This window comes from Mya arenaria, chromosome 4 (genome assembly GCF_026914265.1).
Source record: "Mya arenaria isolate MELC-2E11 chromosome 4, ASM2691426v1".
Taxonomy (NCBI): domain Eukaryota; kingdom Metazoa; phylum Mollusca; class Bivalvia; order Myida; family Myidae; genus Mya; species Mya arenaria.
The window spans coordinates 62,375,459-62,402,354 of NC_069125.1; the positions used below are offsets into that span (position 1 = coordinate 62,375,459).

The window sequence follows — 26,896 nt, forward strand, 5'->3', positions numbered from 1 at the left end:
GGATTTTCCTTGAAATTTTACAGCCCTTTGTTTCATTCAATTATGCATCCATTCTGTTTGCGCTATGAGGTAGGGCGTTTAGATTGGTGTAATCAGATCGTCAGGTGTGCATGGGTTTAATTTGTTGTTTTTTTGAGGCTATTTGTTGGTGCGGTAATGATAAATATGTTTAAAAGATTGTTTACCTCCCAGGATTATTTTATTTTAAAGCTGCACTCTTACAGACTGAAAGTTTTGACAACTTTTTTATTGTTTGTCTTGGAACGAGCTAATTTATGCGAAAATGCATGGAAACCAGTCATATAACAGATTGCTGACAAAAAATTAGATCGTAGATTTTTATATTTTAGTTAAAAAATTGATGTTGTATGCATTTTTCTTTAGTAACGCTTATAGCCATAAAACATTAATTTTCAAACGGAAATATGAAAATCTGTGATCTGATCTTTTGTCGGCGGTTTTTTATCACTGGTTTGCAAATATTTACACAAAAATTTGTTCATTCGAAGACAAAAAATAAATACATTGGAAAAACTGGTAAATACTGATTACTAATACTTAAAAAAAATGATCGAATGTACAGCATATACATAAAATTATTACAGTTTGTTAGTTTGCTTTTTTTCTTCAATTGAAATTGGACATGAAAAACATACCTTACATTTTTTGTCGGTCTAAAAAATTAATATTTTCAGTATTTTTATTATATTTTTCTTTTCTGCACACAAAACTTTTTCAAATGATACGAAAATGATATGTGATTATACGAGGCATCCAAAATTCACATATTTGTTGGTTGTATGCCAGTGGGGTACAATTCGTCAAATGTTTTCTATGCTGTGACGAAGTAAATTTATTACACCATTTGACTGTTTTCTGAGCATTTAAAGCGTGCATGCTTTAAGCGATTCTACTGTTGGCAAAATTAATGAAATTAGCAAAACATGCTCATCAATCAGTTAAATGAGGCACAATTCCAATGCTATTTTGCACCGAAGAACAGCTAGTCAATATCTTCTGCCTACTAAACAGCTGCAGCTTCCAGGCAGTTTGTTTTAACTCTTCAAAGAGTTTCTTTTATAATGGCGTGGTTCTTTCAAGCATATTTGTAATTTAAAGCTATGATTTAATTGGCTGGATGAAGTGAAACCAATGCACACTGTACATGTATGCATGGGTAATTACTGTAATAAGTCTGCTTCTTCAGTATTTTGTTTCATATGATAAATTTTAAAAGAATGTGCCCTGAATTACTTAAGGTGGCAGTCGGTGTTTGTTTCATGTTAATGAAGTTGACTGTTGGGCCATAGATTTGTGCTAAATGTTCTAAATTCATTTGGTGGTGCCGTTTTGGGCGGATCATTCTTCTGCTTCAAAACCTTGAAATGCTAAGTTAATTTTCAAACAGTAGTATAAAATGTTCAGTTTTGTTTTAAATATTACATTCTTTTTGACATTGCCAAAAGTTAGTTTATTTTAAGTTTTTGCGCTCCTTTAGGAATTATCAACTGTCTTTGACCTTATTCACAGTACACAATTTGAAGACATAATGTTCTTTAAATCTTTTTTATCAAGTGCTTCCCCAAACAATAAACAGTTCGAGTTATAAAGTCCAGCAATAATAACTCTCCGGATAGAAAATGGACATTCATAACTGGCAGGGTAAATCATCTCTCGGCCTTGCTGAACAACAAGAATGTAATAATTCCAGATATTTTATTAGAATACCAATTCCATATGGCTATTTATTTGACAATGAAAGTAGCCATTTTGTGATAAATTAGTCTGCTGCCAGTAGCTTGCCAGACAGCAAATATTTGTAGAAAATCAAAGCCATGGTCCAATAAAATACTGATTGTGGCATCATTGCTTTATTTGTTGTGATAAAAACTGGTATTTGTTTGTGTGGTGGCTGTAGAGGTGGTCCAGGTGGTGGGGTGTTGGACTGGTTGGCTAGGAGGTGATGGAAGGTTATGGTTGGGTGTTTTTTGCTCATAGTTGGGTATTTATTGCATCAGCAGATTTTAAAGTACCTCCTCTAACATTTAAGATCATCAAGTAAATCATCACAATAACACTCCTTTTCGCCGTTGCTACCATCTTGTTGTCGTTGTTTCCATTTCCTACCATTCCGAAATTATAGAAAAAAACAAGTTCTGGTCAAATCTCCAACATTCCCCACTGTATTAGTGAAATTAACCATATTCTTAAAAAAAATTGCAAAAACAAAAGGTTATTGCATCGTGGATGTGCCATTTGGAGTGGATGTTTTGATTATAAGAGGATAAAGAGAAAACAACTGATTGAGCACAGTAAGTTCTGCCAGTGTCTGCATGCAGTTCTTAATGGTGCTATAATGGTGGAGGCAGTGAAGCCTGCTCAAAGCTACCCTGGTTCTTTAATTTTAATGTGCACCAGTGTATAGCACTGTCACAAGGAACCCCCATTTAATATCCCTCCTCGAAGCTTCTAGACGATAGGGTTTTTTTCATGGTGTGGCGGGGAATTGACCTTGTGCCCGGCTGGACCAAGGATCTGCCACCTATATACAGTATGGTGACTAAGGGTGGATTTAAAGTGGTATGGAGAAACTAAAATTTGGCGTTACTTGGTACGCAGACTCTCAAAATGGTTTAATAGTATTTGTAACACAGGATTTGGATAGAAAATAAAGGTCAATATTTGGTACACAAGGGGGGGAGGGTGTTTACTTCATTTTCATACTGTGCTCACGTTTATGCACCAGTCAATTGTAACCGCCGCTCCCCCCCCCCCCCCCCCCCCCCCCCCCCCCAGGCCCAGGGAATAGCGGGGACTTTGACTTTCAGTCCAGCCAAGCCTGGGTAAAATCCCTGCCCTGCGGTGATGAGCTGCTTGTAAAATCCCTGCTTAATGGTCACGCACCCCAGGTAAGGCCCATTCCCCGCTATGTTGACTTGTGCATTAGCATCAACAAACATGAGCATTTCTATGAGGACATTATAAAACAACTTTATTCAACCATCATCATTCAATTACGATTACTTTCGCTTTTGCAACTTTACCATAGCGAGGGGACATCAGTTCCAGTTACCAGAAGAATAGCTCCTTGAGGGACTGATCAATATTGTTATGTAGAACAACTGTGATTTATTATCAAATCTTTTATGTTGTTATAAATTTCCTGGATCGACCCAGTTTGTTTTTCTCTTGATGTGATGATTTTTTTCCACTAGTTGAAATATTGTTTTCACGATAATCTTAATTTATTGTCCACTTAACGTTTTGGCTCGTTTTCAGTAAAACAAAACAAATTTATTGAACCCGTTTTATGGAAAGAATTATAGATGAAAGTGGGCCATTGATCATAAGTAGCATTTCATTTCTTGTTTGTTTTTGGTTTAAGGCCTCAATGGAAAATAATTTTGGTTATCATTTTTGAAAAATATATCGGTCGGTATAAGGCCACACTCGTATTATTTTAAGCTTGTTAATTACAGAAGTTTGAGCCTGTTAAAAGTTTCACTTTCGGTGTTTAACGGGAGGAGATGTTTTTATGAAACATCTCTTAAAGTTGTATTACTATTTCATGAAGGGATATGGGATGATTATAATAAATCATGATATTTTACATATGCCATTAATGATTTAGAAGTATTCCATGTAGACATAAATTAGGATAATGCTTTAAACTATCTATAAATCTTGTTATAATTGTGAATTTTGGGTTGCATTCAGATTTTTTTTGGTGATCGTATTAAGAAATTAATGTTTTGCAAATTCTCAGCCTTAACACTTTAGCCATAAATCCCAAATGATCTTTTTGTCATCCCTTTTGGAGAATATTAAACACAGTATCTGTTTTCAAAATCTTTCAAAAATGTAATGCAATCGGCAGATTTTTGTATTATGCCATATCAGATTGTGGCTTAAACATATTGCAGGCGGAATTAAGGCGTGATATATAATACTTCAAGCTATTTAAATGCATTAATTGGGTGAATCTAGATGTATCTGCACACATTATGTTCTGAAATATATCATCTTAATGATTTATAAAATGCACTTAAAAGCTTCCAGATTGTATCACTTTTAATCATGTGTCATTATTATATAAACAGGATGATATTTAGTTTTAGTTTCTTTTGCATTAGACAACACTGAAAGAGATCCGGATATCTGATAGTTAAATACACCTTGCACATCACTGAAAGAGATCTGGATATCTGATAGTTAAATACACCATTGCACAACACTGAAAGAGATCTGGATATCTGATAGTTAAATACACCATTGCACAACACTGAAAGAGATCCGGATATCTGATAGTTAAATAAACCATTGCACAACACTGAAAGAGATCCGGATATCTGTTTGATAGTTAAATACACAACTGGTACAAAACTGTGGACAAAGTTATTTAGTAAGTGGTTTAAATTCTATCTAATATCTGTTTGATTATAAGTTGAATACACCACTGGTACAAAGCTGTGGACTAAGTTATTTAGCAAGTGGTTTGAATTCTGTCTGTTATCTGTTTAATGCTTAAATACACAACTGGTATAAAACTGTTGACAAAATTATTTAGCGAGTGGTTTGAATTTTATCTGATACCTGTTTGATAGTTAAATACACCACTGGTACAAAGCTGTGGACAAAGTTATTAAGCAAGTGGTTTGAATTATATCTATGTTCATGTGGATAAGTTTTAATGCTTAACAATTCACTTTTTTGAACACATCCTGAAGGTTTGTGTATAGTAATATGATGTGCTAGACACATCTTTTGCACCCCTGATAAATGTTCAGGACATGGCTGGTGATATTACTTTTTTGGCCATGGGTGTATCAAACAATGATGACTATTACCCATTCAATTGTCACACTTTTATGGCCAGGGGTGTATTATACAATGTTGACAAATACCCATTCAACGATCACACTTTAATGGCCATGGGTGTATTATACAATGCTGACAATTACCCATTCAATGTTCACATTTTTATGGCCAAGGGTGTATTATGCAATGTTGACAATAACCCATTGAATGGTCACACTTTTATGGCCATGGGTGTATTAAACAATGATGACAATTACTCATTCAATGTTTACACTTTTTTGACCATAGGTTTATTATACAATGATGACATTTACCCATTCAATGTTTACACTTTTATGACTATGGGTGTATTAAACAATGATGACATTTACCCATTCAATGTTTACACTTTTATGACCATGGGTGTATTATACAATGATGACAATTACTCATTCAATGTTCGCACTTTTATGGCCATGGGTGTGTTATAGAATGATAGCAATTACCCATTCAATGTTCACCTTTTTATGGCCATGGGTGTATTATAGAATGATAATGATTCCCCATTCAATGTTCACTTTCTTATGGCCATTGGTGTATTATACAATGATGACATATACTCATTCAATGTTTACAATTTTATGACCATGGGTGTATTATACAATTATGATAATTACTCATTAAATGTTCACACTTTTATGGCCATGGGTGTATTAAGAAATGATGACAATTACTCATTCAATGTTCACAATTTTATGGCCATGGGTGTATTGTACAATGATGACACTTACTCATTCAATGTTTACACTATTTTTTACCATGGGCGTATTATACAATGATGACATATACCCATTCAATGTTCACACTTTTATGACCATGGGTGTAGTATACAATGATGACAATTACTCATTCAATGTTCCCTCTTTTATGGCCATGGGTGTATTATAGAATGATAGCAATTACCCATTCAATTGTCACTTTTTTATGGCCATTAGTGTATTATACAATGATGACAAAATACTCATTCAATGTTTACACTTTTATGATCATGGGTGTATTAAACAATGATAACAATTACTCATTCAATGTTCACTGTTTTTTTACCATGGGTCTATTAAACAATGATGACAATTTCTCATTCAATGTTTACACTTTTAAGTCCATGGGTGTAGGATACAATGATGACAATAACCCATTTAATTAACACTTTTTTGGCCATAGGTGTATTGACCTTCAAACCAAAATTAACATGCCATGGAAAATATATAGAGAAAATTGACTTAAATAAAATGCTTTTTTCGGCAATTTTAAGGCATGTTTAGGTCAAATTAGGTGAATCTCAAGTATATCAAAATTGAAAAATACTAAAATTTATATGTAACAATATTATGCTAAATATTCAGGTTTGTATTTTTTGAATATCAGGACCAGTTGAACTATAAACAAGACAAGTATTTGTCAGTAACTTTTTATAATAATGATCAATTTGAAATGAAATACTGTTTAAACTATGATCAAGGTTTTGAATTCCTTTTAAGCTTTGAATTCTTCTCCTTCACTGTGAAGATGCATACTCTTCCCACTATGATAGTTATTTCAAGTGGAATTTTTGCCCGCCCTCTATGATCAACTCATAAGAAATACATTTAACTTCAAAAAGCAAACATTTGACACAGCAGGGTACGAAAATTGATTCACAAAATTCCTGCATGCCCTTCAAAACTTGAATGATAACAATATTTTTGTTATATTCAATTGTAAAAAGCGTTTAATCACAATCAATTTTTTATTTGACATCCGCTCTGCTAGTGTTGTACTTCAATGAACATTTTTCATTGTAATTTTTTTGCATTGTAAATGTGGCAAAAAGTCTTCAAAAGAATTATGCATTTGAACTGCAATTTGTCATTTTCCCATTTTTTATATAAATGTTATGAAGTTAATGATTAATGGCAAAATTTTGTCCATTAATTATCAATTAAAGCGTTTGATATCAGCGTACTTAAAATTTCCTATGCATATAACTTAAAGGTTGACTTTGTAAAAGTATGGAAGAAATATATAATTAATTTATGATAGAAATTAAAATTTCCTGACCATAAGGCAATAACACAATATCTGCTTTCTATTTGAATATGCAGTTATTGAGTTCTTGCACTTGGCTGGTGATATAAATTTACGATGGTTGTTATATTTACGATGGTTGCTTAGTTACATTTTGCATTTGAAATCGCTAACAACAGCAAGTTTCACTGCATTATATAAAACCTTTTATGAAACATGTAACCTACGTACAGTCCATGACTAATTTACATCCATCTTCTGTAATAAAACTAGACATAAATAATTCACTTATGAACGTGTCAACAACAGTTTTGTCATATTTTGTTGATACCTATAGCGAGATAAAAAATCAAGAGGTAAAAAAACTTCCGCATTTCGTAGAGTAGCTGCGATTTTTTTTGCCGTTGTGCTCAACATTTTCTTCTGTCTGGGATAGCTCTCGACTTTCAATTACTCTGCATGCTGAGATGTATGCGTCTTAAGGATGGGTAAATGCATTTTTTAAGAATCCTTCTTCTTGAAAGCTATATCCCTTCACATTTTTACGAGTTTTCAAGAACAATCATTGTTTTAATGTTTTAGGAGGAAAGTCTAAATTAAAGACAAACGGCTATGATCGTACAAGAAACTATGATCCCCAGTAAAAATGTCATTTGAATAGCAGTGGAGTACCATAACATTCCAGTGGTTAACATAAATACACTGGTATTCCAGTATAATACCACATAACACCAATGCAATACCACTTAATACCAGTGTAATACCATAACATTACAGTGGTAAACATAAATACACTCAGGTATTCCATTGGAATACCGCATAACACCAGTGGAATACCATTACATTCCAGTGGTAAACATAAATACACTGGTTTTCCAGTGAAATACCACATAATACCAGTGAAATACCACTTCATTCCAGTGGTAAACATAAATACACTGGTATTCCAGTGAAATACCACATAATACCAGTGAAATACCACTTCATTCCAGTGGTAAACATATAAACACTGGTAATTCAGTTGAATACCACATAACACCAGTGGAATACCATTACATTCCAATGGTAAAAATAAAACACTGGTATTCCAGTGAAATACCACATTACACCAGCGGAATACCATTACTTTCCAGTATTACACATAAATACACTGGTATTGCAGTGAACTATGGCATAATACCAGTGGAATACCACTTCATTTCAGTGGTGAAAATAAATACACTGGTTATCCAGTGGAATACGAGTTATTTGAGTAACCAATAATCAGTAGTGGTAAATTACCACTGGTAAAATTTGTTCTAGTGGCATACCACTGGTTTTCCAGTGGACACGGTGATGATAGAGATTGGAATAATAAACGTCATCAGTGATTAGCTGCTATTTTTCATTCACAAACATTTCTCAATTGAGGCCTTTTAATTTATTTTTTTAGGAAAGGATAAATGATCATCAATAAAAGTTTGATTTTAAATAGTTTGATTTTGAATTAGGCTTATAAATAAAGAGATTTCATTTATGGGCCTCACGAAATTCGTGCCACAGTTATAATCACCTAACAGTGCAAAAACTAAGCATAAAAAAACCCGATTTTAGTGCGGAATGTCTTGAACATTATATGTAATCAACTTAGAGATGCACGTAAATTTTAAACTATATTTTTTTTTTGTGTTTTGGCATATTTTGATTTCATATCTTGACATATTTATCGTACAGATTGCAAGAATAATGTTTGCAAATGCATATTTTATGACTTGCACTCAATATTGTTTCAAACGAACCACTTTTTACTGTCAATTTAATTATTATTTTGTGAGGCTTTGAATTTATTAATATTCTAACTTCAGTTCTATTTTTTTTAAGATTTTCAATTTTCTACGTTGGTTGTAACATCTTAAATTGATTTGTGAGTTCTGTTTGTTTTTGCATAAGCTGCACAACATCTACATAAGATTGCATACCTCTGACTTCTCAAAAATATACGACAAAACAATTCGTACATCAAAGTTGATACAAGACACACTATGTTAATGTTTTGTCGTAAAATTCTTTGTCGAAATTCCAGCTATAAAGACGCAGTAAATTGGTAAATAAAGTTAGAAATTTATGACAACGGAAAACGTTTGATGTCGCCAAATGTCAGTCCGCCATAGCTGTTCGCTGTGCATTTTAAAAATCATAAAACCTGTCAACTGTAGTTGGTCTCAATACAAATCTATGATTATTTCAGCAATGAAACTGCTCCATTTACAGCCGTCATTAACTGTGACAAATCCGCTGCTGTAAACTAATAATTTCCTTTGTCGAGTATTCCGAAATTGGGGTTCAACTTCGTAAGTGTATCTAAAGCATGTTTCAGTGGGATGTTATGCATTTAAATTCTAAATAGAAAAGAACAGCGTGGTTCAACTCTCAAAGGTTCCATGAGTGTGGTTACCTGTGCATCTAAATTCTATAAAGAACAAGCTTTTATGCAATATGTAATAGTCAGTTGAAAGCTCTATAGAGCTTCAAGACTGTTGTATGTTTTGCTGACTCAAAGTAAACAAAAAAAATGCATTTAATTTAGTTTAACCCAGGTATTAAACCCATGCTGCCAGAGAGAATTCACACATATACAGCAAGGGCCATAACTCTGTAATAATTGTTGTACTAATAAATTGCTGACTGTAAAACACAGTGGCCAGAACTCACAGGCAGTTCTGAGATATTCAAAGAAATCTTAATATCTTGCTGTCAGAAGAAATTCACACATGTTCAGCAAGGACAATAACTCTGTAATAACTGTTGAGCTTATGCTGACTAAAAACCAATAAATGATCATAGCATTTGCATGATGCTATGATGTTTATATAATAAAAAAAAAACCTAGATAGACACAGTGAAGTAAAAGCAAAACTGAATATAGGCTGGATAGACATATATAACACTAGCAGATGAAGGGGACATCCCCTACCCCCCTTAAATTGTCTATGTTTACTTTTTATGTCAATTATAATCTGAGGCAAAAAGGAATAAAATAAGCTCAAAAACGCCCTGCATATTGAAGAAAGAGCAAAGCATTGGAAGCTCTGGAAAAGTACTCGTCTTTACCAGGCAAAAGTTTTTTGTAATAGCTCAGTGTTTTTACCTTCCAATAAAAATATGATGGAATATTTGCATGTTATTTTCCGACAATAGTGTTTCCGATTATATAATGGCAGTTAATTCAGTCCATTGCTTGGAAATATGGCAATATGCTTAGAGAACTCTGTTACTTGAATATATATGAATATCTCTTACACTTCTGTATATGGGTTATTCAGATAGTTTCTGACCTTAGGTCAGAGGAATCAAATGCCGTCGATCTGACCAAAAGTCTGCAATATTTTTCATGGAAACTTGACTGGATGCCATAAATACATAGAACGGTCGCCAGTATAAAAAAAAGTTAACTGGTTGCTTTTGGTTTTTACTTTATGTGTTGTTAGCATTGACAATCCAGTTTCAGTCAAAATGAAGTCAGAAGAGCAATCAAAGGACTTCTAAGAAGCCAGTTTTACTTCTACGACAGGGCCATTGCTTTAACGCCTTTGACTCCTATATGGGGGCCTAATGCGTCCTAATAGGTATTGCTCAATGGTTTCAGCCCTTCAGGGGCTACGTCACTCAAATCCCTGATATGTTTTCTAAAAAAAAAAATATATTTCATATATTATGCTTATGATATATATATATATTTTCATATATTTTCCTTTTTTATTTCCAGGGAAGGTGCTAGCGTTGGTCCACCACACTTTGAACAGTACGAGTGCCAAATTGACGGAGTGGTACGGCATTCCGCCAGAGGAACATAAACCTATCGTACATTCATTGTTCTCAACAGTAGAACAGTATATTTCTCTAAAAAATGTGATAGTTCAGGATAGTGTATATACATTTTTTGACCACATCTTTCCTGTGATTTTTAAAAATGTGATTTACCAAAGTTCACAAACGTGGACGCATCACAATAGTCACTGTTTGACCACGCATAGACAGGCGATAAAACCGCAACCATTCGGGCAATATCCGGAAGAGATTTCCACAAGTTTGAGTAGCGGATTGGCATTAGCACGAGCATATCTAGAAGCATTGAATATTATTTTGGAGACAGTTAATACGACAGATAATATTTTGATTGAAGATGAGTGTAAGCACGCGCTCGTGCGTCTCCAGTATTGCTCACACTGTCGCGGTTTCGTGAGCGTTAAACCATGCAATGGCTTCTGTTTGGATGTCATGCGAGGGTGCCTTTCGAATATGGCTGAAATCGGCTATGAGTGGAATAACATCATAACGTCTGTGGAAGGGTTAGTTCGTGAGATGAGTGAAAAAAGTCTGGATGAAGTATTTAAACGCCTCAGTGTTGGAATAACTGATGCCTTATTCAATGCGGTCACATCATCTTCAAATTATTATGAAAATGTAAGTATATCATTTCTGAAATAAGAATGTACCAGTGCAGTTATGTTTAAACATCAAATTTTCCCATGTGAGTTAAGAGTTGTTACCAGTATGAATTAGAATAACAAACAAGTCTGAAACTCCTTACAAATATATACCCATCCTTTTCTGTGCGAGCCCATCAAAAGCCTAATTGAATGTTATTGTAACAGTGTATGCAAATAATGAGGTTAAAGAGTTATTACCCCCTTTTTGGTACACTGTATTCAGGGGCCTTTTAAAGAGAATTCTGGACTCTAGAGAGTTGTCCACAGTACAAAGAAACTCAAAACTCAGCATTATTCAGAATGCAGATTTTTAAAATTTTCAATGTATGTTGTGTAAAAATTGGGTAGAAAATAAAGAAAATTTGGTTACCACGGGGTAGGGGAGGTTATATAAAACCCTTGTTAAGTGCCATTATGATGTACCAACTGACATTAGTTTAATGGATCATGGTGATTTAATGGTACCTGACGGCATTAAGGTTATGATATGGATCGCGGGGGGAAAAACCTAAACGTTTTCTCGGTCAGCAGGACAATTTATTATATTTCGCCTCCAGGAATCCATTGCTTTTTCAAATATCGGAATAAATCTAGAAATATTGGGCCAATATGCGCATGTCTCCGAGTGTAAAACAATAGACTATCTGCAGACAATCTATAGGGGACTGGTTTTGCATGTTACACTATCATCATTATTTATCTTCATTGATATAAGCTGCAGACAGAAATTGTGGCACTAACTGTCAGTGGCATTTTCCAAGCTACTCTGTGTCATATCGTTTCAACTCCGATTTTCTCGATATATCTGGATTTTTCTGCCTGTGGTCTTCCCTGCAGGGGAAGGTTTTAATCAAACTCATAACTTTTGCTAACACATTTTGGCATTGAAATCATGAGGTTTCCTTCAAAAGCTTATCTTAGGCATGCAAATTTTGAGATAGAATTCATTTCATTCATAAAAATTGTAAAATTTTGCTCTCAGATGCTTATCGATATTATGTGAAATCGACTTGATAGTTTTATGAGCTGATTTGGCGACACAAACTCTGGATTTTGTTTGCTTTGGGATGGATAGAGTTTCTCTGCAAATTCTTTTGATGAGCAAGTGACAGTTTTATCTAAATAGGACTTTTTTTTTAGCAACTTCTCTTTTATAAGACTTGATTTTTATGAGTTTTTCTGTAAAAATATCGGGTTTTAAACTGTGTCAGCGACTCAGCGTCATGCAAATTTTGACTCGTTCTCATTAATTTATAGGCCATTTAATTGCATCATTTACATAAAAATAAGATTAGCAAAAAGTAAATTGTTTTAACTGAGAAATGCACTGCATTTCTATTAGTTTTATATTTAAATTTAACCAAAATTGGGATGATTTTTACTGGTTGTTAAAATTGTAGATGATTGTAAACAAGGTTTTCAGGAAATAAAAAAGTCCACATTTGAATTTTTAAATTCCTTTAGGACTTATTTTCTGGAATCATGTCAGACCAGAAATGCTTGAAAAAAGGAAGCTCTAATCTATTCATGCAAATTTTTCCTTGTGAAACATGTTTATATTCTAGAACATGAGGAAAAATATAACAGCATTTAATCAACAAATTATTGTTATCATTGTAATTATTCCTTAGGGAACATAATCTGTACAAATCCCTTATTACAAACTCTTTATTGATGTTTTGGCCTATTAACATACATGTGAACTCTACTGGTGGTAGGTAAAATCTACTGCCTTTGAGACCCCTCTACTGACGAAATCTACCGCTCTTGGAAAAAAATAATCCTATTAAGTACTTTTTTTTGCAAAATACTCTAAAAGAAAATATTATTTAACATTTCTTGGCTCTGCATGGCAGTGGAATTATGAAGAAGTATTTGTCAATGATAATAATAATACATATCTATATATTACAATTGCCATGCAAAGTTTAAAAAAAGTAACAATAATTTCTTTGTTGGAAGGCCTTTAAGCAGATATTCAATAAAGTGTTAACTAAAGAATTTATTATGAATTCATATAATAATATAATTGTTTAATATTTATATATATAAGCATCATGCTGATGTTTAAACTATTCAAGGGCTTAAGATGTAACAGTTTGATTACAATAAAGTTTTTTTTGTCCACATTTCGGTCATGAAACTAAAAAAAATGTATAAAAACAACAAATAGAGGGCATCATCATGAATTTTATATTATGATGTCCAAAATTATTCAAAAGCCTTAAGCCATGTTTCATGAATGTATATATAAATATATAATAGTTAAACAAAGTATTGTGGTTACGAAATGTTCGTCTGGGCGATGTCCTTGCATAACATTAACCAAACAGCCTCGAACAACATGTAGGTCTGACGATTTACGCTTTGACGAATTGTTTTACATCATTTACATTTTCTTAACAAGATTTAACAGGTACAAAATTATACTGTTGACTTGTTTCCACTCGCACACTGGACCGAATTTCAGTGCTAATAAGGCCTGAAATAAAATACATTTGGTTTTGGTTACCCGCCCTACCTACAGAATAAGTGCCAACTTTACTGTTTTCATTGTCCATTTATTTTTTTTTGTAAGTTTTCATATTTAGTTTGATTTTTTTTTCTAAAAGTGTGTTTTAATATGAAGTTTAAAACCTTTAAAGCTTTATACAGAATATACTTGAACACCATTCTCCATTATGACAATAATGTTCTTTCATAAATACCTAATAAAAAAAATAAAAAATAAAAAAAAGCCTATATACCCTACCTGTTTTCAAATAGGATGTAACCCTAACAAAACAATTTTATTTTTTTTGCCTTATAAAGGTTAAGACAAACTTTATTTAACATCGCAATGACAAGCAAGTATCAGAAGATATATAGCGATGAACACAATTATAAAATCTCTTATATAGGCATGTGATTTAGAACCATTCCATTGATGAAACTTGTTATTTATTACTTTGTTGACAAAGGTTTGATTTGGGATTGAACCTGGGACCCTCTAATCCTAAGTCTGCTTCGCTAATACCATCAAATCATTAACACAAATATAATTCTGTGTATATGAGTGTTCTGCCAAATTGCTCTTCATGGGCTGATCAGTACGCCTGTTTTTCCCTTAATGTTCTGTCTATATATGCCCTCTGTACTAGCCAATGACAATTCATAATGGTTTTATACCTGACTACAGTGAATTTTTTTTTGGTGCAATTTACTGCCTTTTAAAGGCTGTTTCCCCTTGCGAAAAACTGTCCATTTTTCCCAAAATTTTATAATTTTTTCCCAATTTGATAAATGCAGATTATCAGATTATGTTAATGAATAAAAAACCAATTAATTTCTTTAAATATAAACAAAATCTTGACAATGCTTATTCTTTAACAGCATTAAATGTATGCATAAAAAAGTTAAAACATGTATATTTGCAATTATACATGTATTAGCTGTTTTGGCCTTATTTTGTATTTTTCACAAAGTCAACTTTTTTTCCCAATTTGCAAGGCACAGGCGGTTTAAATAATTCCAAATAAATCACTGGACTAGCAGATCCAGGTGAGTGTGTATCCAGCACCCCTAAAAAATCCTCCCAAGTTTTTCATCTCAACTATGGAGAAAAAATGCCCCCCCCCCCCCCCCCCCGCCAACACTTTAAACCAAAATCATTTTGTTTAGGGCAGATGGGGGCAAGTCAAAAGGTTACGCCCCTAAGCCTTATGCCCCCTCTGATATCAAATCCTGGATCCGCCCCTGTACAAGGCATAAGTTCTCAAACTTAACAAACCATTTAAGTTCACAAAGAAAATGAACAATTGATACTCATCCATTTAATGAACAACAATATGGTTTATGAACTTGTGTTCATTAACTTTATATAAGTGTGTGGTTTATGGACTTGTGTTTATTAACTTGATAGAAGTGTGTGGTTTATGAACTTGTGTTCATTAACTTGATAGAAGTGTGTGGTTTATGTACTTATGTTCATTAACTTGATATAAGTGTGTGGTTTATGAACTTGTGTTCATTAATTTGATATAAGTGTGTGGTTTATGAACTTGTGTTCATTTACTTTTGTCCAGTGAAAAACAAATAAAAGAAATAAAGTTGTCCAGACAGGATGACCAGAGTTGACCACTAGGTCACTGTAATTAGGTTTTACTGACCATGCAGTCATTATAAGGTCTTTCTGACAATAAAATTGTTTAAGTATATATAGTTTTGTGAAAAAAACTGCTGAATTTTTGGGAAAATTTGAAATTAGGAGAATTGTTGAAGTACTAATGATAATCTTGTTTGAATTCAATGGAGAAGATCACAGCCTATTCATAATGTGATAATTATTTTCACTCATCGTTAGAATGTTTTCTTTCTGAAAACTATCTGAAAGGTTCATCACAGTTCATTATTAAGTTCACTTAAAGCTGCACTCTCACAGACTGATTGTTTAATTTTATTTTTTTTGTTTGACGTTTTCTATTTTTGTCTAAGAATGAGCCGAATTTTGTGTAAATGTCACTTGCTGACAAACGAGCAGATCACAATATTCATATTAATGTTTAAAAATTGATGATAAAAATGGCTTAAAGCGTTACTAACACGTAAAGAAAAAATAAAATTTTCGGAAGTTTTGTGAGTTTATATGTTATATGACTGAATTGAAAGCACTAATGCCAAAATGAGCTGATTCTGGGACAAAAAAGTAAAAAAAGGTCAAAACTGTCAATTTTTGAGATTGCAGCTTTAAAGTTCTTATTTCCCGTCTGCTCAAATAATTCCAGAAAATGCTAGATTTCTTCAAATCAATGAATTGATTGTTCCATAGTAGGAATCTGTTTTACCCACATAAACAATGCAATAATTTGCTTGACAATTTTCTGTTAACTTGCATGAAGGAATACCAATTTGTCCTTCGGGACAGTGAAATGTCTGGCTTTTAATACTACTATATATGCTTTAAAAGGCACCAATAACAATATGAAATGAAACATGTTTGTGTTGATACAAATAAAAATCAATTTACGACTATTTCGGGAACAACTGTCATGACCATATCAACGATGGCCACTGAACTGGTATAAAATCAATTTAACTCAATCACAGTGATCTCCCTTGATGTGCAATGGGTTTTTAATGCAAAGGGAAGTAATCACTGTGTGGTGTTTTTAATCAGTTAAAATCTGCATTAAGGATCTGAAGTCTATCATGTATGTCAATCATGTGCATGTTTGCAATTCAATCAGTATACTTAATTAGACAATTGCCATTACACTTAATTGAATGAAAACATGAAGGTGTAAAATTCAATTTACAAAATTGCATAAGGGAACACATAACACTTTTGTAGCTCTACGGTGGAACTACCCAGCCGCTCACTTAGTCAGATCATGGGGGGTGGGAGATGATATGCCATGTTGCTATTATTCCCCCTCCCCACTTCCCTCGCAACCCTTTCCTTCAAACATTAAATCCTGATCTTCTATCACATGGTTTTCCAATCCAATATGAAATTACATCGAAACTAAATCCATTGGAAGTGAGAAAACTCACATAAGCTGCATTTGACAATCCAATCTTTGCTTCTCAAACCTCTGCAAAGAGGAATTTAAAAACGAAAAATGTTATCAGTATAAATGATAAATTAAAAAATATAACAAAACTCAAAACAGTTAAAATGTTTTTGCCATTGAGTATAAAAATGTTTTTGCCATTGAGTATAAAAATGTTTTTGCCAATGTTTTTGCCATTGAGTATAAAAATGTTTTTGCCATTGAGTATAAAAATGTTTTTGCCATTGAGTATAAAAATGTTTTTGCCATTGAGTATAAAAATGTTTTTGCCATTGAGTATAAAAATGTTTTTGCCATTGAGTATACACTTTGTTTTCATAACAAGCAAACATAATTTCGAGATATTTAAAGCTTTGGTACCTTGTTAATCATATTAGTTGACTAATTATATATAATAAGCGATAAAAATAAAACTTCACAATGATTAACGTTTTGCACTTACTGTAATTTTCTACACTCATTTTAACATTGGGATTTAGTCATCAATAACCTACTTTAAAATGACAGTTATGTCTTTTTGCAATTAACATTTTACCAAAAAAAAATGCACATAAGCAATCATAATGCATTTTTTTGGCATTAAAGAAAAAGAATGATCACAGATAATTGTTTTTTTTTTCAGTTTTTTTTTCACATTAGCAGCATTTTGATGAAAATGACTTGTAAGATTTTTACAGTAGATGGGTAATAAGGTCTATAAATAAACATTTAGTTCGGGTAACTGAACCCTTTTCATGAAATAGCCGCCAATGCTACCATTTTTTAAGTCAGTTATTAAAAAAAAGTGTGTGTTAATATGAAGTTTAAACCTTTGAAGCTTTTTACAGAAGATTACGTTAACACCATATTCTACTACATGTATGATGACAATAGCATTCTTTTATAAAGCCTAATAAAAAAATCCTCCCTACTATACCTGTTTTTGAATAGGATATAACCCTAACCAAATCTTTATTTTTTTTGGCCTAAGCTAACATTGCAAAAAGTGCCAAAAAAAACGATTTTGTGAAAATATGTCGGTTCCATGAGAAATAACACTCAGTAGACGATATCTGAAATAAATCACCATCTTATACCGATACTCACTGGTTATAACTGCAATTGTTCATCGTCATTACTTCTAGCGTGTGGTATGTAAATGTTATACTATAAAATCAAGGAACGATGCTTCCCCTAGTTTTTCAAATTTGTTACAATAAGTTTTATTAAGCATGAAGAATAGTCGTCTAGTATTTGACGAAGCATGTATGTCAGCTATTCGATCGACTCGGTCAGCCGTGATGCATTTAATTCTGCACTGTGTAGTTAATCAAACAGCCAAAGAAAATTTCAATAACTTGTGGCATAAATAAATGGTTTTTGCATGCAAAACGTTAATATGCATTATATTTATTTCAATGCATAACATTTAATTAAAATGTTTTAGCGATGAAATTACCACACACTGATATGTGAAGAAATGTTAGAGATTTATAAAAGCCTTTCAAATAGAACTGCAAAAGATTTGCGTTTTTTTTTAAACTTGCATGCCGATTTCGAAGCAGAAAGGATTTGCCCATATTGAACAATTTGTATAACTTGATTTTTTTCTTGTTTACATGATTTTATTGAATAAAATTAAAACAGATTTTATTCCAAAAAAATATTTGCATTCGAAGGACACTAATTTTTTTCTATATAATTTATTCATTGGAGATGATCTCAGTGTTTAACCAATATAATTGCATAAGACTGAAATGCCCCCTTTTGTGTACTCAGTATTCAGGGGCGCTTTAATAGCACATCCCTGAGGGTAAGATCAACTTGCACGATATATATAGGTGTTAAGATTTCAGGTATGGTCAAATTTATTGACTAATTTCGTAACAAGTAATTTTGCTCCCGATTTACCTCAATACTTGTACATTGTAGGTGGCAGAGTTATGTTCCATCACCACAGCAACGACTGGAGGGGCACGGCCAGAACCCAAAACTCCAGACATTTCCCGTTCATCTGTGAGCCATGTAGAGGTAAATTGGAAATTATAGTTCATTGTAAGCTTCATTATACAGGCAAATTAGGCCTAATTATTTTGTGCACTCAGGTCCGGGGGTATACTGGGGATAGCCGGGGAAATGGGCCGTGTTTTTACCTTTAAGGTGGCCCCGCGGTGCCGGGTGAATGCGGTGGTTTTGTCCTTGCGCCAAAAAAAGCGAGAAATGGGCCTTGCGTAGGGTTTGTGGGGTGCGTGGGCATTTGGTGTGGATTTTACCAACAGTTCCTCACCGCAGGGTGGGGAATTTACCCAGGCTTGGCTGGACCGAAAGTCAAAGTCCCCACTATTCCCTGGACCTGGGAGGCCTGTGGTTACAATTGACTGGTGCATTATTTGACTCATTTATTGGTCCTTGATGTCACACTTTATAATCTACTTGCGTAATTTTCAACGAAAAATTTAAGCCAGTTTTAGTTTGCGTATTACCTACTTAACATTCAGAAGTCGCTGCAATGGAATAAATTTGTCTTATTTGTAGTACATGAAATATAGCCTATACATATTGGGTTAACTAATTAAAGATCTTTAACAGTCATAATGACTTACACAGCTAAAGGGTATTACATAAATCTTTATCCATTTATCCCTTCTCCAGGTGATGGGTCCACTGTCCATGGACGTTATGAAGGTCACCCTTGACCTTGTCGATTCCAAGGGCCTCTATAGCAATCTGGCAGACGACATTTGTGCCGAGCCTGCCAAGTTTGAACAAGATCCGCTCAGTGGCACCTGCTGGAACGGAACAGAAGTGTCTGTGTAAGTTGAGGTCTTCATTATGCGATTTTTTAAGAATAATAGTTTTAAGTAGCAACCTTAAAATTAGAATGAAAATTATTCATTAGGATCAATTATCATGAATTAAGCTTAGAAAAACACACTGTCAAGGTTTTGTCATTATAACCCTCGGGGTTTTGTCATTATAACCCTCGGTGTCCTTGGTGTTGTCATGGCAATGTGATAGTTGTTATGGAAGTTGGTTATATGTGAGCTATGGGAAACATTCCCATGAAACTTGGTAAATATCTTTACATTGATAATGTGCATATGTGCAGAAAAAGATGTGTAGATGATGGTGCGGGTTAGGATTCCATCTTTAATCTTAACCCCAACACTAACCCTAGTAAACTGAGCAAGCTTTGCCATGTGCTTTTGGTGCACTTTTTTGAGAGGGCTGGCAGATTTTCCTTGGCACTATGGGATAAAGTCTTTGACCTTACATTCAGTTTTTGAAGTTCAGGAATTTGAAACATCTGGGAATTCTTAATATTCTCTTGCAAATTTTCATAAGCATCTCTTATGCAGACCATATCTTTTAAGACAAAGTAAATTTCTGCAAAGTGTGCACCTAAGTGGAGTAGATATTTGGTTTACTTTCAAGCATTAAAATTGTCCGGGGAAACTCAGTTTGAATATGAAATAAAATATGATATAATTTACAGATAACAATAACTTTCAAATTGGTAATAATCTTGCTCCCTGTAAAATATCATGAATATGCGTCTGTAAAGAAGATAATAAGTACTTTGGATATCAAAATCATGCGAGCAATTTTATTGTTTCATTTATTGTGTGTGCGTCATTGGGTCGTTCAATTTGTATAGAAATATACTGAAAATCAGATTTTGATGAAGAAAGTTGTTTATTTTATCTTAATAATTCCTCTGTTTTTCTCATAATTTGATAAATCAAGTTGGAGATTAAGCGCATAATGTGACAGATTAAGTCGATGATGTGACTTTTCTTTTTAAAACACTCAAAAAATACACAATCCAACTAAACACAATTAATAATTTGATTCCAATCGCTAGGGTTTTTGTACAGTGTGGCTTGTGCAGATTCTGTCTGGCAGTAATAAAATAAAACTTGATCTCTTTTAAAACTTGGGAGTAATTTCTGTTAATGAACGATTTTAACAAGATTACTCCGGCTTTTACTGAAAACCCATGTTGGTAGGATAAAATTGAAGAGCATTTGCCAGAAAATCATTATTGTATCATGATAGTGTTTATTCTGCATCTATTTCTTGAGTCCAAAAGAAACAACTTGCAATGTTGGCAACAGATAGGATTTGTTTTGGTATCCCCAGGGAGTATAGCTTGCTATTTGTTAGGCCACACCAATGTATGTTAATTGTTTTTGTTAGTCAGAATTAAGCCATGAAAATATGGATCCCGCGGGCAAATTTAAAATAAAAAAATCAATTTATCTATTTTATCTTAAGGAGGGGCTATAAAGTTTGAAGGTAACCCCCCCCCCCCACCTTATGATTAATATTTAATATGATAATCCTGAACATTTACAAAAAAAATTTTTAGTGTAAGTTAACCCTTTTGGCGCTGAATATATAATAAAAGTGTATACCTTCACTTTTCTTTGTCACATTAAAGTTACATCGGCAAATCATATTATTATCCCTTGCTGTCACATTTTTAGGTTGACTATTCGAAGCACACATAATTCAATATCTCAGCAACTACTTGATGTATTGCATTGAGACTTTATACAATGGTACTCAACCATCCAACCTACTAAATTAACCAAGTTAGATAACTCTAGTTTGTATTTAATGCCAATAATAGGCCTTTATTATTTTACTTAGAAATTCTGGTTAAGGTTTTGCGTGCAAGCACACATAGGTTAATATCTCAGCAACTGCTTGAGGTATTGCATTGAGACTTTATACAATGGTACTCAACCATCCAACCTACTTAATTAACCAAGTAAGATAACTATAGTTTGCATTTAATGCAAATAATAGGCCTTTATTATTTGACTTAGAAATTCTGGTTAAGGTTTTGCGTGCAAGCACACATAGGTTCATATCTCGGCAACTGCTTGAGGAATTGCATTGAGACTTTATACACTTGTACTCAACCATCCAACCTACTTAATTAACCAAGATAGATAACTCTAGTTTGCATTTAATGCAAATAATTGCCCTTTTTATTAGACTTAGAAATTTTGGTTAAGGTTTTGCGTGCAAGCACACATTGGTTAATATCTCAGCAACTATTTGAGGTATTGCATTGAGTCTCGATACAATGTTACTCAACCATCCAACCTACTTAATTAACCAAGTTAGATAACTCTAGTTTGCATTTAATGCAAATAATTGCCCTTTATTATTAGACTTAGAAATTCTGGTTAAGGTTTTGCATGTAACCACTTTTAAGTCAATACCTCAGTGAATACATCATGTATTGAATTGAAACTTTACACACAGGCTCCCAACCATTTAACCTTCTTATTTAATCAAGATAACTCTATCTTTCATATTATATAATTTTTGCCCCTTTATTATGCGACTTAGAAATTCTGGTTAAGGTCTTGCATGTTAGCACACATAGGATAATATCTCAGCAACTACTTAATGTATTGCATTGAGACTTTATACAATGGTATTCAACCACCCAACCTAATTGAATAACCAAGTTAGTTAACTGTATTTTGCAAATAATGGCCCTTTATTATTACACTTAAAAATTCTGGTTAAATTTTGCATGTAACCACATTTATGTTAATATCTCAGCACATCATGTATTGCATTGAAATCTAATCTAACAGTGATCCATACATGTTTCTCCAAAACTTTTCAATCCTTACACTAAAATGCGGCGGAATAGTCGAGCGCGCTGTCTCTGTGACAGCTCTTGTTTTACCAGTTGTACTTATTTGAACTTCTTTCTTTTTTAATATATATGAGCCCATACATGCCATATCCCCCGGTTGGGGAAAAAATCCCCCGGAATTTCGATCCATCCCCCGGTCTCCTGGTGGGAGATATAAATCCCCCGGGATTAAATTTTTTTTTTTTTTTTTAGATATTTTATATCAGGCAATAATGACAAAGTGTAACCACAATATGTGAGTGAAACTGAATATTCAGTAAAGAAACAACTCCGCAAGGGTGAATTGACTTTTAAAAAAGGTTTGATAAATGCCAAAAGGAAACCTTAACAACAAGTGATCAATTATTTTGAAGTAATGATCATTAAATGGCAAAGAAATTTTACTCTTTTGGAAAAGGAAGAAATTAATAATTTTCATTCCATTCTCTTAGGTTCTGAATGTCATCAAAGCTAATAGTATTAAGCAGAATGTTTTAAAAGACTTTGGAGGAAGTTAAATTTAATTTACAGTATTACAGTATGGCATGACAGTGTATCATAAGAATTTCATAATTCATGACATAAAATAATTCTGTATAATGGAAATGTTAGAGGTTTTCATAGCAAAATATATGTGAATACATTTTTTCGTACTTTCGCGTCTAAAAATACTTGTGCCAACTAAATCCTTCTAAATAATCCCCCTGAATACTACCAAAATCCCCCTGAACTTTAAGCCTTTCTGAACAAATCCCCGTGAATGGTCTCCAGAAAATATGGCATGTATGTGAGCCAGGTTACGTACAAAAGGGTTAAAGGAAAACAAAATCAATATATTCATTGTAAATACCAGTCTTCTGGAAGTCGCCAGAGACATGTAATAACATAATTTGCGATGTGCAATACAGACAACTGGTATTCCCTAGAGTGCAACACAGACATTTAGTTTGCCCTAGAGTGCAATACAGACATTTAGTTTGCCGTAGAGTGCAATACAGACATTTAGTTTGCCCTAGAGTGCAACACAGACAACTGTTTTGCCCAAGAGTGCAACACACTGCAACTTTTTTTCATAGAGTGCAACACAGACAACTGTTTTCCATAGCATGCAACACAGACAACTGTTTTGCCCAAAAGTGCAACACACTGCAACTTTTTTTCATAGAGTGCAACACAGACAACTGTTTTCCATAGCATGCAACACAGACAACTGTTTTGCACTAGACTTTTCTTTAGACATTGCAGCTGTTGGTCTTAGAACAGGCTGTTTTAATTTCTTGGTAAAGATTTTTAAACATTTCATTATTTCTTCATATTTTCTCATTAATCACTATGTCTGTGGTTTCAGTTTTGATGAGTTCCTGGTGTTAGCGAAATGGTGTTAATTTGCAATTCCCTAATGTTCGTTTAAAAAACAGATAGAATATGGATGAAATATTAGTTCAGTCATTAGAGCCTGTCCCAAAATTTAGAAAAAGAAATTTTACCAAAATACCTGTAATTTTTCGCTTGAAATAAAATGTTAATTCTTCATTTAAAATAGGATGTTATATACATGTACATGTACTCAACAGTCATTCCATAAGCTGCTATTAATAGTTCTCGACTATTGGGTTGATACATGTTGTTATACAGTGTTGTGTCAGGTCTATCTCTTTTAATCAAGTGAAGTGTACAAAACATCGGATGTTTGACGTTAAGTTCAAGTCAATTCCCTCATTTATACTCAATACAATAAAATACAAGGTGACTTACGTATGTGGCGCCATAATTCACTCAATACAATAAATACAAAAGGTTGTATGTACGTCGCGCCATAATTCACGACAAACGTTTCAAACTCCTTGTGACCAATTTTGCCACCATATGAATAGTTGTATAATGCTAGATTATAGGGTGCCCTTGAGTGTAATATTTCTCCGGACATGGTTTGACTTTTTCTAAGAACTGCCTCTAAGTTAATGTGCAACATCTATTTATGTTTGGTTATAGGAGTCGAAGTCTTTGTAACCAAAGTTAAAACGTCATTGCTTAGAATATTAATTTTCTTCTCTGCAAAATTTCCATTGAAATCTGCTGCTTTTTTACAAGATTTATGAAACATGCTTCAATGAGTTATCTTTATGTATAAAATATTTTTAAGAGATAATTATGTTATGCATATATCTTGATCATAAAATATGATATATGGGAAATTATCAAGTATCATCAGAGAGTTGAACCAGAATAACGTTAACTTTTACTCCGCCTACATATGTCGTTCGCAGCATCACACTTAATGTCGACTTATAGTCTAGCTTAAACATTTCCCATCCAACCTTTACCAAACTTTGTCACAATGTTATGGTCATAGTATCTTGGCCTAGTTCAATTATCAGCATAATATTGACATGTCAAATTTGATCAAAATTTTAAAAATGAGGAAATGCGGTAATAAGAAGGTCTTTCTGTTTTGATATTTTGAAAACTGAATGTAATTTATGCTTTTTTCAGTGTGTTTAATTCAGTAAATTTAGTAATGTTAATGATATTGCTTTAGGCATCATATGATTAACTTTACTTAAGATGTTGTCAGGAACATTTTATTAAAAGATTAATTCGGTTTGGGGGAGGGGAAGTAGCCTGTCCTTTGAAGTATTATCAGCTGCATGCATATGACTGGTTGACATTAAATCATAAGGCCTATTGCAAACTGTATTTGATGTGACAAATGCATGTTTCATAAGCCGGTAAGTTGTCCAAAAAATCAACCCTGGCTTTTCAAGTATCTGAACTAGAACTTCCAAATTGTATGCTCTTCCTGTATTTCAAAAGAGGTGAATTACGAAAAGGAAACTCAGCTATCAGATTTTTCTTTGCGGAAATATAATAATAATTCAAAATGATAATATTATATCAAATTTACATCATAATCAAGTAACTGAAAAATGGGTACAGGCACTCCAGACATATATGCATTCATCTCATCTGACTGAAATATTTTATTGTTCAAAGTTGACCCCATGCCAAGTTTGAGGGTCTTGGGTAAACATTTAACCCACAACTGCAGACATCTGTCATTTGTTATATTTAAAATTTTGTATGTATAATTTTTTATAATAAGCTACGGTATTTCAATGAGGTATATCTGTGATTTATAAAATGAAGTGCTCTTAAATGTTCTTAATCCGTGGGGGAAAAACATGATAGTTATTTATCTATATTATGCTTTTCAATTCTAGTTTGAGTTTTTTATCCATATTGAAGCCCATAGCATTTGTCAACACTAAATGAATTAAATGCATTGCTTGAACCAGACATATCATTTGCATTGACATTTGTGGCACTGCCATATATCATGGGCAACCTGTTTGTCTCGTTATATAGGGTTTCATATCGATGACACTGATACAATTGTCTCGCTAATGTTACCTCTGTCATATTCCTATCTCATGCTAGTGTCATCTGGACGGTAAGGCCAAAGAATTTAATTCCTACCTTGTAAGTTAAATTGTTTCGAAGAAAGAAAATAATATGTCTAAATATTGTGAGATTATGCCTTGATGTCATATGCGTCATCATGTAAATTTTTAAACCTGGTTTGAAACTCAGAAAAATATTTAAAATAGTCACACAAAACTTGGTGAACATGTTGACAGAGATTATGTGAATCAAAACTATAACTGCATGGCTTTTAAGAATTACGAGATTATTATTGCCTTTTTTTGGCTAAAAACACATGAACATTAGTATCTGCTTTGAAGTGCTTTAGTTTTAGGGTCTTGTTACCGTCTGCTCCGTGTCCAGAAATCCCGCTTTTAATTTATTTATGTGGAAATAGTCTGCTATGGCAACAAGCGGTAGATATTTTGGAAACAGCGCTGCAATTCAATGTATTTTATCGTTATTTACCTCAAAATAGAAAATTAAATCTGCCATTAATGCCAGAGTCATTTTTAAGATCGGGTTGAGAAACAAACAATTTTTATTTCTATATATAGCCTAACCAATGAACTGCGTAATTTCTGAATGCACGTTTCACAATGGGACGTTTTAGTTCCAGTTTTGCCATGTCAAACATATTTTAGGACAATGTTCACGATTTCGAAATCAAGCTATTCAATCTTATCTGCCATTAGAACTTCTGGCCCTCTTTATGCATCTACAAGATAACTTTTTAAACATTTTTGTAATTGTTTTCTTCATCAGATATTTGTCTAATGTGCCATTGAACAAATACGTTGAACAAATGCGGAAAATGTTTCACTTAAAATTCTTGTATGAATCACCTTATGGTAATGAATTCAAAAGAAGAAAAAATTGAGATTTTTTTCTGAAAGATCGCATTGCCAAGGGAAATGGGTGAAACTTTTGTATGAATTAACTGAGGA

General features: G+C 33.2%; 1 protein-coding gene across 1 annotated transcript in view; it reads left to right on the top strand.

Annotated features, from left to right (window-relative positions):
• LOC128231922 (glypican-5-like) overlaps window positions 1-26,896 on the top strand; it is a 65,085-nt gene that overhangs the window by 22,514 nt on the left and 15,675 nt on the right. The window contains exons 3-5 of the mRNA XM_052945175.1: window positions 10,607-11,304; window positions 18,794-18,892; window positions 19,514-19,674. Of these exons, the coding sequence (XP_052801135.1) occupies window positions 10,607-11,304; window positions 18,794-18,892; window positions 19,514-19,674 (958 nt within the window). The remainder of the gene's footprint in view (window positions 1-10,606; window positions 11,305-18,793; window positions 18,893-19,513; window positions 19,675-26,896) is intronic.